Here is a 12,314-nt window from a genome sequence, read left to right on the forward strand (position 1 = left end):
TTGGGTATCCGTTGGAAGCTCCATTAGATTGTAGCAAGTTTTGGTCGTAAAAATTCTTTTTGTTGTTAGAGACCATATTGGAATGTCACTAGTTGGTCCCTTTAGCCGAATTCTTACCTTGGAGATGTTTTCCTTGGTGTCATTGGGAATGTAGAGGGAGGTTTTATTAAAGTTCAAATTTTTTCCATCAAAGATATCCTTTAATTTTATGGAACAGTCCGTATTTAAGAGGGGGCCTTCTATTGTTTTTCTAAGATTTTCTAAATTTGGAATCCAATTGGTTTCCCATATGTTCATGTTGGAATGACGATGGGGTGACCAAATAATACCTTTGGAGCATAATTCCCATCCCTTTTGAATGTTTTTTCAGATGAAGGAATTTTTGTTTTTAGCATTACTAGTCGCATAGGAGGTGATGATTAGTTTAGCCCAGGGTGTAGTAGCATTAGTAAGGATTCTCCATACCAGGCTAGTTAGAGTGCATAAATTCTTAGTATTTGCACTGAGGAGTCCAAGACCTCCATTGGTTTTTGGTTGGCAAATAGTAGACCATTTGATAAGATGAATTTTTTTTTCCAGTGGTAGTCCCCCATATAAATCTCTTTGAATTTTATAAGGACCTTTCTGGGGAGTAATGTGTATTGCATATAATGGTTTGGTATTGAGTTTACGCAAGATTGGGATAGGGTTGTTCTTCCTATTGATGAATTTCATTTTCCAAGCTGCTAGCTTAGCTCTCATTTTGTCAATTATGAATTTGGTAGTCCCTTGTCCTAGGGTATTTGTTTAAAATAGGAAAACCTAGGTAGGTGCCAAAGAAATCACTTTTTTTAATATCTAACGTATTGATAACATCCTTAATAAGAGTTTGAGGAAATTTTTTGAAAAGAGAATTTTGGATTTAGTAGTGTTAATACATTGTCCTGACAGGTCACAAAAATATTCTAATCCTCTCTTAATGGCATGGCATGATTTCTTATTGACCTTTGCCATTAGGGTAAGGTCATCTGCAAAGAATATGTGGGAAAAATTTGGACTTCTTCTTCATATGGTTATTGGATCCCAATTTCTAATATCAACTTGATAATTTATATATCTTGATAGCATTTCTAAACAAAGGATGAAGATATAAGGTGATATGGGATCACCTTGCCTGATTTCCCGGCTTGGTTCGAAGAATTTTGTGATGGGTCCATTAACTAAAACTGCTATAGAACTTGTTGATATATAATTTAATAACAGTTTTGAGAATTTTGAAGGGAAGTTGAAATATCTTAGAGTGTGATGGACAAAATACCACTCTAGTCGATCAAAAGCTTTTTCCAGTTCAATTTTAAGGATCATGTGACTTTGTTTTCTTTTTAGTTTTTTTAAGTTGGAAACTAGTTCTTGAATGATAACAACATTATTAGAAGCTCTTCTATTTTTCATGAAGCTTCCTTGAAAGGAACTTATAATTTGTTCAAGGAATGGTTTAAGGCAATTTGCAAGTATTTTTGTAGTCATTTTGTAAATGGTGTTGCAAAGGCCAACTAGTCTGAAATTCCTAATGTTATTAGCGTTAGGAATTTTTGGGATTAGACAAAGATAGGTTATGTTGATGTCTTTGGGGATTTCCCAATTGTTAAAAATGTCATGACATAATCTCACTACTGAAGGGCCTATAATTTTCCAGTATTTTTGGAAAAAGAAAGGGTGAAGTCCATCCGGTCCTGGAACTTTGAAAGGTTTAAAAGAAAACATAGCCCTTTTAATTTCAATATCAAGTAAAGGACTGTCTAGTGAGCTTAGGTTTAAAAAATATTGTGTAGAGCTATTTTTTAGCGGACTAGTCCAGCTTGTTTTGGAGCGTGAAGTTGTGAAGATATTTGTGAAATAGCTTAGGACATGTGACATAATTAAATGGGGCTCATTGATTCAATTCCCTGCATCATCTTTAAAAAAATTAATCTTGTTTCTCCTTTTTCTAGTGGAGGCAGAAATATGAAAGAACTTTGTGTTGGCATCTCCCTCGTTGAGCCACATTACCCTAGATATTATTTTCCAATAATCCTATTCAATCCTAAGCAAATCATTATAGTCCCTTTTTAATTCATTTTCAAGTGTTTGAAGGAAATTACTATAGGCATAATTCCTGGAATTCTGAATGCCATGAAGTCGTGCTAGTATTTTCCTTTTTCTACCAATTATATCACCAAAAGTTCTATCTCTCCAATCCCTAATGTTGTCCATAAAATTTTGGCTAGCCCTAAAGTAGTCAGAATCATACCAATTATTTTTTACTATAGATTGAAATTCCGGATGTTTACACCAAAAAGTCTCAAGTCTAAAGGGTTGTTTGTGAAGAATTTTATTTCTTGGGATTAATTCTACTAGGATAGAGTTATGATCCGAATAAGTCTTAGGAATGTGTATTATAGAGCTTTTAGGGAATAAATCTACCCATTCCTCATTTCCTAATACTTTATCAAGTTTTTCCATTATAAGACCCTTATCTTTATGTCTATGATTAGACCAAGTATATTTGCATCCTTTAAAGCCAAGATCAAGTAATTTGCAATAGTTAATTTTTGACCAAAGATACTTAGCTCTATTGTCATTTAAGGGCCTACCACCAAAATTTTCATTTGCACCTAAAATGTCGTTAAAATCTCCTCCTACGATCCAAGGTCCTATATAAGTTCTACTAATATTTTCAAGATTTTTCCACATCACATTTCTATTAAGCATATCAGTACTAGCATATATTATACTAAAAAGCCAAGATTTATGAATAGGTAGTAGCTTTATTGTTGCATGGATTTTCTGATTCCTACGGACGAAATAATGGACAGTCACTACCTCATGGTTATACATCACCACCATGCCTCCTGCTTCGCCTTCCGTTGGTACCTCTATAATCTCCATATAACCAAAGTCATTTAGCATCTCAACATGGTTTCTCATCCTAGTTTCTAACAAAGCTACCATGCATGGCCTATGAGTGTCTATCATTTCTCTAAAATTTCTTCTGAAATTGTCGTTGTTTCCACCCCTTATGTTCCATATGATGAAGTTTGTTGGACGATTCATAGAGATACTAAGATTTGAGTTTGCTGGTTCCCCATTCTCCCTCACTACCCACAGGACTGGGTTCCTTCTCAGTGATGGAACTAGAATCATGGCTCTGTTGCCGACCGTTGGATCCCGAGGTGGTATGATGTCCATCGAGCATTTGTATAATGCTAGTGGGCAATTGAGCACATGTCTCTTCTCTTGCATCTCCGTGAAGAGATACACTTTTACCCCGTCTAGATTTGAGAACTCTAGGACTCGTTCTAAGATTATATTGAGGGGTTCCTCTTCTCCTCCATTTCTGCTTCTAGCTCCTGAACTGCTTGGTGATGTGGTGGTGGAGGTTGTTGGTATATTGGAGGAATTGGTGGCTCCTGGGCTGGCTGTGGGTTCTCCCATGGCATGAATATGGGATTGAGTTGGGTTATAATTTCTGGTGGGAAGAATGGCATGTCTAGGAGAGCATTCTGTGGGTAGATTGGGGATTAAAATTTGGTGGCAAATTCCATTGGTTTCTCATTGCGTGCACCAGTTCTGAGTTCATTGAAGGAGCTAGGGGTTGGAGGATGTAATTCAACCAGACTTGGTTTAGATAGTGTTCATAGCAAGTCTCATGCCCTCTGTTACCAACTGGGCTAGGTATTGTGTGTTGTGTAGTATGACTATCGACTCTTGATCATTGATTTGGAGATTGAACGAGACTGCATGGCCCATAAGACCCATTTTCATCCACGAGATAGGTTGGTAGTCATGTGCTTGTGGAGGTTGGACATAAATGATCTGTGGGTTTTCTGGTTGTGGAGGGAATGGTGGTAGATACTCTATAGCTAGAGCTCTGTGTTGTCGTAGAAGTTGGATGAGCTTGTGTCTTCTTCTTAGGGTTGATGGAATTCGGCATTTTGAATACAGGGTTGTATACTTAAGGAGCCTGATACAGGCGTGGGGATGGGGCTATTGGTAGTGTGAGAGGGATTGGGTAATAGGGTAATGATTGGGGCTGCCAATTGCATGGCTTTTGGGTGCCCGATGCTTTGGTTTATAGGCTGATCCTCCATGGATATAGTATCCATTGCGTGTTTTAGGTTGGAGGACATTTGTTCAATGTAGTCATCTTCCGTTTCCATTTGGATGGCATGCTTTGGGGTGGGAGTATTTTCAAATCTTATGGAAAGATTTTGTTCATGATTTTTAGTTAAAGAAGGATTATTACTAAATTGTTGGTTATCTTGGCTAGTAGGAACGGTAAGATTATTATTAGTAGAGGGGGTAGTTTTGTCTTTTAGAGAATTTTTTTGCATGGCTTTATTTTCTCTTTTATTAGTAGAAGACACATTATTTTCCTGCACGTCAATGTCCTCATTTCGAGTTAGGGGTGTTCATGGTTCGGTTTGGATCGGTTTTTCCTTAAAAAGAAACCAAACCAAGTAAGTCAATTTTTCAAATATTAGAACCAAACCAAACCAATTAAGTCGATTTTTTCTTGATTCGATTTTTGTCGGTTTTCCGGTTTTTTCGGTTATTTATCGGTTTTTTCTTAAATATAAGACATACACTACCAAACACATATTCCGGCGACCACATTTTCAACGTAACACTATCAAATCAATTGCCTTTTGAGAAATCTATTATTTACCAAGATATATTGATGATAATTGAATCAAATAGTGATGAATAATTTAAGGACTCAATTTAAAATATATTATTTTTAACACGAAATGGATTCTTACACTTAACAAAAGAAAACTACCAATCAAACTAGAATGTAAAGGTAAAGAACTATATTAAAGGTGCAACCTATTAACATTTACCATAACTTTTTTGAAACTTTGTATGAAAATATACATATATATAGGTGTAATAATAAATTTTAAATAGCTACTCCTATAGTCAGTTTGGTTCGATTTTTTTCTAATTAAAACCAAAACCAAACCAAATTTGATCGGTTTTTAAAATTCAAAACCAAAACCAAACCAAACCAAAAAGTATCGGTTTTTTTGGTCGGTTTGGTTTGGTTTTCGGTTTGGTTCGATTTTTCGGATTTTTATGAACACTCCTATTTGGAATGGACATTTGTTCATTTGCATGACTATAATTTATTTTTGTATTATTGATTTTTATTCCATTACTGGTTTCCTCTAAAACCATTTGCTCACTATTCAAGAGAGAGAAATTATTTTTTATTGGAATGGTGGTTTTTTCTTTAACCATGGTGGCCGGATTTCTTGCACCAATCTTTTCTATGGAATTTGTAGGATCTTTAGATTTATATTGTAACAATTGAGTATCCAAGTACTTACCAGTAGTAGCGTTGAACAGTTTAACCGAGATACCTGGGCCATTGGTGTTCTTGATTGCATTGTTGTTAGGTTGTTGATTACCTCTTATACCTTGTTTCCTTCCTTTGATGAAGGATACTGTTTTTCACTCCTCTTATGGGTTTTCCACTCCTCTCATACCCTCTTGAGATGTTGAAAAGTCTTGCATAAATTATTATAACGTGAGCAGCTTTTATAGAGGGACGAGTCAGTTAAGAACTTAGAGACCTAGATGGAGTTTGCCGTGAATAGATGTGATCATGTCACAACTAGAAATTCGGCCAAAACCGACCGCGACCAACCGATAGACTTTGATCGGTCAAAAAATCAATGAAAAAACCGATCGAAGTTGGTCGGTTTTTCAAAATATTTTATTTTTAATTTTTTTTATAAAACCGACAGACTTCGGTCGGTTTTTTTTTGGCGCAAAAATGGGGGAAACGATTTTATCATCCTGCGAATTTACTTTTTCAATTAAGTAGAATTTTTTTTAGATAAGTTTAATAGCCTGTTTGGCCAAGATTCTTTTTGGCCAAAAGTGTTTTTTTTTTTTTGGCCAAAAGCACTTTTGGCCAAAAATTGAGGTGTTTGGCCAAGCTTTTGGAAGGAAAAAAAAGTTATTTTGAGGAGAAGCAGAAGCAGTTTTGGAGAAGCAGAAAAAAGTAGCTTCTCTCCAAAAGCACTTTTTTGAGAAGCACTTTTGAGAAAAATACACTTAGAAGCAGTTTTTTAAAGTTTGGCCAAACACTAATTGCTGCTTAGAAGTGCTTTTCAAACTAATTAGCCAAACACAAACTGCTTCTCATCAAAAGTACTTTTGAGAAAAACACTTCTCAAAATAAGCTGATTTTTGCAGCTTGGCCAAACGGACTATAAATCAATTTTTTAGATGGTTTTAATTTGTGGCACAAATAGAAAAGACAAGCAAATACGTTAAGTACAATCAGAAAGAAAACATGTTAAAAAATACCCGGAAAGTAAACAAATTAGGGAGCAACTAGATTATCCACGTGGCGACTACTTATTTGTTATTTTGGTATCCCATGGATTACTATCCGAGTTATCATCTCTTCTCCAATCTCCACCGTTAATAGAAAATCTCAACAAATGAACGGACTTCATTCACTCTCAATCCCCGCAACGCCATAAAATTTCAAACTCTTTTCAAAATTTCCCAAAATTCCCGCCCACCTTCCCTCCTATATAACTTCCCATCACACATCTCACCATTATTCCCCAACTAAAGCAGATTCCAATCTACAAAACTGTTTCATATTATTTTCAAAAATACGAAATGGCTCGTACCAAGCAAACTGCTCGCAAATCAACAGGTGGAAAGGCTCCAAGGAAGCAGTTAGCTACCAAGGCTGCGAGAAAGTCAGCTCCGGCGACCGGAGGTGTGAAGAAGCCTCACCGTTTCCGTCCAGGAACTGTTGCTCTCAGGGAAATCAGGAAGTACCAGAAATCTACTGAGTTGTTGATAAGGAAGCTGCCATTTCAGAGGCTGGTGAGGGAAATAGCTCAGGATTTCAAGACAGATCTGAGGTTCCAGAGCAGTGCTGTTGCTGCTCTTCAAGAGGCAGCCGAAGCTTACCTAGTTGGACTCTTCGAAGACACCAATCTCTGTGCCATTCACGCTAAGAGGGTCACCATAATGCCAAAGGACATTCAGCTGGCCAGGAGGATTCGTGGTGAAAGGGCTTAGGAATATGCTTCGTTGTGGTTGTGGTTAATTTTGTGTTCTTCTGATTTAGGGCTTTTTTTCCTGTCTTTCGTTGGATGTTAGGGTTAGTGATGTAAATCAAATGACTTGTTTCAGTCAAACTATATGTAAAACCTCTGGTTTACTAGTATTTTAAGATCTGATTAATGAAATCTATTGTTCATTTTGTTTCAACCAAAGGTGCTTTTCATATACGGGTTTCAAATTTGCAGACATTCGAAATTGAAACATATTCTGTTTTTTCCTTTCTGGCGATTGACTATTCATATAAATGTATTTTTTGCACTAAGTTTGTTTGTTGAAGGATTGGCTTACTACTTGTGCCTTGTATGCTATACTTTTCAGGGGAGGAATAAAAGCATTTAGATTCTCAATTACAATGAGAAAGAATTACTTGGCATTGACACTTGTGGTAATGCTTGGAAAAATAAATCAAACGGGTTTTTATGTAGTAAAATGGAATCCCATTACTTTGCAATGCATATTAGATAGTATGAAACTCCGCGGATCCTTTATTTGTTTTCTGAAGTTAAACTTGATTTTGTTGGAAGTGACTAATATTAGAGGTACTCTTTATTCAATAGTGACTAAATTTTTCATTTATTAGCACCAGCATTCTGAAATTGAACTTTATTTTGGTCTGTTAATCAAAATTTGATTTTCTTAATGGACACTATTATTCGTTGGGCTGGGTAGCAAGTTGAAGTGGTAGCTGTTTTGATGTTAACTTTCGGTAACATGGTGCTGCAACTGTAGTATTGAAAGTGACTGCGCTATTGTAACTTGTTCTACTTATTCAATTTTTTGCAGTATAAACTAGGTATATATTCATTAATAAGTCAATTTGGACAAAATCCAAATTAGTAAATTGTAGAGCTTGGTTTTGTTTGGGAGAATGTGAAGGGATATTAGGGTCATTGGGGTAAATCTCATTATCTTGAACAATGAACATATGTGAAGTGTTGAGTTGTTAGTTCTCTGAAGTTGGTAAAATCTGTTTCATTTTGCTTTAATTTTAAGTTTCCATGAATATCCTTCTATATACATGAATGTCCCTGTGTCTGCTTGCTTTGTTTGTTCCAATACTTCTGTTTTCTTATACATGACTTTTCCTTTTTTATTCACCAATCCTCCTTGCGACTTAAAAATGTCAACGGTTGAAAGCAAGAATGAGATTTGGATCTTTTTTTTTGTCTGTACTTATAGACAGCTTTTGCGTATTGTGCAGCTGTTATAAACATAGACGCTTAGTGATTGTATATTGAAAATTGAAAATGCTTCATTTGTCCTCTAATTCACTTTTTACCATTGCCATACGTACAGGTATTAGGAGATCAACAGCAGCATTCTAGTTCTTTGACGTAAAAGGCCTTGCTATGTTGAATCAGAAGTGTCTAGCCTCCGCAATTACTTGTTAATAATCAGACGGTAAGTTTAGTTTTATTGTCTAGCAAAATAACCCTTGCGTATTACTTTTCTCGTTTCTAACCTGAGATGAACCATTCTACTTTCAGACATCTCGTCTCCTGCAACTATAAGTCTTTCTAAATCAAAATTAAACTTAGAGCTGATTGAGTTTATGAACATACGGCTATAAAAAGGAATGTGATAGTTACTAGTTACAGATTAGAAAGACCCTTTACTTTCTTGCTTTTTGTTGCTTATATAGGTCAGTTTTCTTGGATTTTCTGCAGTGGAAGTAAAATCCGTTTGTTGACTCTCCTGATGTTTTAGTAATCATGCGGCTCGACTAGCTCGACTTAGTTGACTTAGTTGAATGATATTGATCTTATGAAGAAAAAACAATGCTTCTTCAAAATGGCAGTAATATACTAATAGTAGCAACTTCTCAATGGAGAACAACTGTTAGAGCCATGCTTGCAGTGTGGATTGCTCTAATATTCTTTAGATTACTAACATCACACAGCATTTTTGCTCTACTTACTTGCAATAAACGACTATAATGGTCCGGAATACATATCCTTAATCGGTTGATCCAAATTAAGTTCATTTTTGGTAGTGTTACTTCACTTACAGTAACAAAATATCGAAATATATTCAACAAAAATGTCTAAAATGTACTTGTATGAACCCTGCAAACTGTCATTTAACAGATGTAGAACCTACAAATCAGTTGGTATGTCTAGTACTGTAAACCATTTGTTATTGCTCTTTCGTTGGAATCTGATATTTAATTATCTTGATTTGTGGCTTAATGCAGCAAGATTCACTCAAATCTAAATTGGAAAAGTTACATCATACATATTATTCCTCAAGTCACTATTGTATCTCCATAATGTGCTTGATAAGATCTATTTACTAGAGTTGGGCATTCTACAAAGTTTTGTATTCCATGTTGTTCACTTGTTTTGGCCCCAAAAAATTTGAGATATATGTGAAAGTATGTTTAAGGAGCTCTTCTTCTCGGACATTTTGAAAGTGCAGTTTTATTTTTCTACGGTTAGTGTTGCACAATTAGGAGACCAATGTTGCCCTGCAGTTTGGAAAAATACTGCGCTGCATGTGAAGTTTCTGTGTTTTTCTTAGGAGGCCTTCTCCTTGGTTCTGCATTAACTTGATATATTCACTTTATGCATGGCTAGATGATTATTCCTGGAGCGGTTTACTGCATTTCATGTGTTAGTACTCTAAACAAGTGGAAGATTAATGCGACTTTTGTTCCATCTTATGTACCTGTTGAAGATGCCTTCAGGTTAATAGTAAAATAGTTCCCTTTAGGTCTGAGCCATGAGATGGAACAACAACAACAACAACAAATACAGTAGTTTCCCGGACCCCACTCGTAGGTAACTACTGGGTTTGTTGTTGTTGTTCCATCTCATGGCTCAGACCTAAAGGGAACTATTATACTATTAAGTTGAAGGCATCTTCAACAAGTACCTGTGATTAACATTTGATGCTATACAAACTAGATTAAATGCAACTAGTAATTGAAAATGTAATCTAAACTTTCCCAAATGATTATGCCTGTTAAACATCTCCTTGAGCTTTTAATATTTCCCAAGCTGGAAACCAATCTGCTCTCGGAGGTATGAAATCTACTTTCGTTGTTTAAATACTAAATACAACAGTAATTAGAAAACCAATGCATACAGATGCTAAATTTTGAAGGGTTGTCAACCTCACCCATGAATTTACTAGCAGCAACAATAGACAGATTGATTTTTGTCAAATCTTAAATAGGTATGAAGATAGTTAGACCAAAGACCACATTTTCCATTCTAATAGCTGCATACACCCTTTGCAAGGACAACAGGAAAACAAGAGCTAAACTAAGAGTTTAAAGACAATAAAGCAACTCTGAGTTGTGAATACAGAATGATATTTTAAAAGGCAAAGTAATTAAAGCATTGATACAAATGAAAGAGGCAGAAAAGTAGGAGAAGACCTCTTTGGAGGCAAAATACACATGAGGAACCACATCAAAGCCACATAAATATATTTCTTTTTTATGACTGGATCTTTTCTATTTCAGAATAAAAGATCATCTATAAAAATGTACCTGAGTGATGATACTCTCTAGAATTACATGTCAAAAAGGAAAAAACTATGATTCTCGTGGAATTTACAACAAATGGAATCAGAATTTCAAAACCTCCTCCTACTATCCCAGCAGCGTTTGGGAGCAGAAGGATCTTTGGCTAGTTTAGGCATATCATGAAAGTCCACCATTATGATCCTTCTCTTGGCATTTTTTTGCTCAGCAACCCTTTCCTCAAATTTTCTTTTACTTGATTCAAATTTCATTCCGGATTGTGTTGGTTTTTGCATTAGTGTCGCAACTGTACAGCTTTGTGCTGGTTTTTGCATTGGTCTTGCAACTGCAGAGCTGTGTGTTGTTTTTTCCATTGGTGTCGCAACTGTAGAGCTTAGTGCTGGTTTTTGCATTCGTCTTGCAACTGCAGAGCTGTGTGTTGTTTTTTCCATTGGTGTTGCAACTGTAGAGCTTTGTGCTGGTTTTTGCATTGGTCTTCCAACTGTAGAGCTTTGTGTTGTTTTTCCCATTGGTGTTGCAACTGCAGAGCTTTGTGTTACTTTTTGCACTGGCCTTGCAACTGTAGAGCTTTGTGTTGTTTTCTGATTTGGTCTTGTAATAGCACTGCAGTTTCTCTGTTTCTGTAACTGTCCTCCTCCCTCAAGCCTCTTGATCTTCTGTGAGGAACAATCTTGGCTTTCATCTACGCGGTTGATATCCTCGTTCATTTTCCTTAAACCTTCGGGAGAATTCTTGGTTGCCGATCCCGTGACACAACTCATGTTCTTGCTTTCGGTACTGTCGGACCAACACTTTTCTGCTTCTGTCTTCTTTTCTTTATCACTATCAACATGCATGTGTTGAAGCTTGTCGTCAATGTCCCGAGTCTTCTTTAAACTTAGTTTTACTTTCAACACAGTAGATTTGGTCTTACTGACGTTGTAGTTCCCTTGTAGCCCAACAATATGGCATATTTCTTGATCAGCTTCTTGAAACCTAGAACAACTCTTCTCAGTATCATCAACAGAGAACTCAGCACCTCCACCACTATTGATTTCTTCATCTTCTTCGATATCACTTGCACTGTCGATTTCTTCATCACCAACACTGTCCATTTTTTCAACGTTAACGCCGCCTCCACCACTATCGATTTCTTGATCTTCTTCTTCATCACTAGCACTGTCAATAACTTCATCTTCTTCTTCATCACTAGCACTGTCGATTTCATCACTCCGTGGTTTTTCCGGATTCAACAACATCATTAGTAATTCATCTTTGTGCTTCTTAAACTTTGTAGGGTACTTCCATGTACCAACGTGTATGGCTGCTTTAATCAACTTAAAAATATTTGGCTTCTTCTCTATGGCAAAATTGTTTAGAAACAATGCTTCTAAATCCAGGCTAATTCAAATACACTCTGAACAACAAGAACTGTCAAACTCTCTCTTATTAAAAATTGAAAGAGAAATTTGTTTGGCAGCCGAAAGAGCATTATGAGGCACATTTATACACCCTAATTGGAAGGAAATTTAGAAACTATTTTTCTACCTGGTTTAGGAGTACTGTGCAAGCGTTGCTTGCAAGCAAATTAATCTTTTTTTCCTTTTCCCCTAAATAAAAATTTACTTTCCTATATACTGTAGGAGTGCGCAGTTGCCTTCTATCCACATTTCAACTAAGATAAAAATTTACTACCCTTTTACTTCTCTTTCTTCAAGTATGCAAA

At 36.0% G+C, this 12,314-nt stretch overlaps 2 protein-coding genes across 2 annotated transcripts; one reads left to right on the forward strand and one right to left on the reverse strand.

Moving 5' to 3' along the window:
• Nucleotides 1-6,589: 6,589 nt before the first annotated feature.
• LOC109242995 (histone H3.2) lies at nt 6,590-7,266 on the forward strand. The gene has a single exon (XM_019409888.1). The coding sequence runs from the start codon at nt 6,664-6,666 to the stop codon at nt 7,072-7,074; it is 411 nt and encodes a 136-aa protein (XP_019265433.1). The 5' UTR covers nt 6,590-6,663; the 3' UTR covers nt 7,075-7,266.
• A 3,435-nt stretch (nt 7,267-10,701) lies between these two features.
• LOC109242989 (histone H3.v1-like) lies at nt 10,702-11,847 on the reverse strand. Its single transcript, XM_019409883.1, has one exon. It carries the CDS (start codon nt 11,845-11,847, stop codon nt 10,702-10,704), a length of 1,146 nt encoding a protein of 381 aa, XP_019265428.1.
• Nucleotides 11,848-12,314: the final 467 nt, after the last annotated feature.

This window comes from Nicotiana attenuata, unplaced genomic scaffold (assembly GCF_001879085.1).
Source record: "Nicotiana attenuata strain UT unplaced genomic scaffold, NIATTr2, whole genome shotgun sequence".
Lineage (NCBI taxonomy): Eukaryota > Viridiplantae > Streptophyta > Magnoliopsida > Solanales > Solanaceae > Nicotiana > Nicotiana attenuata.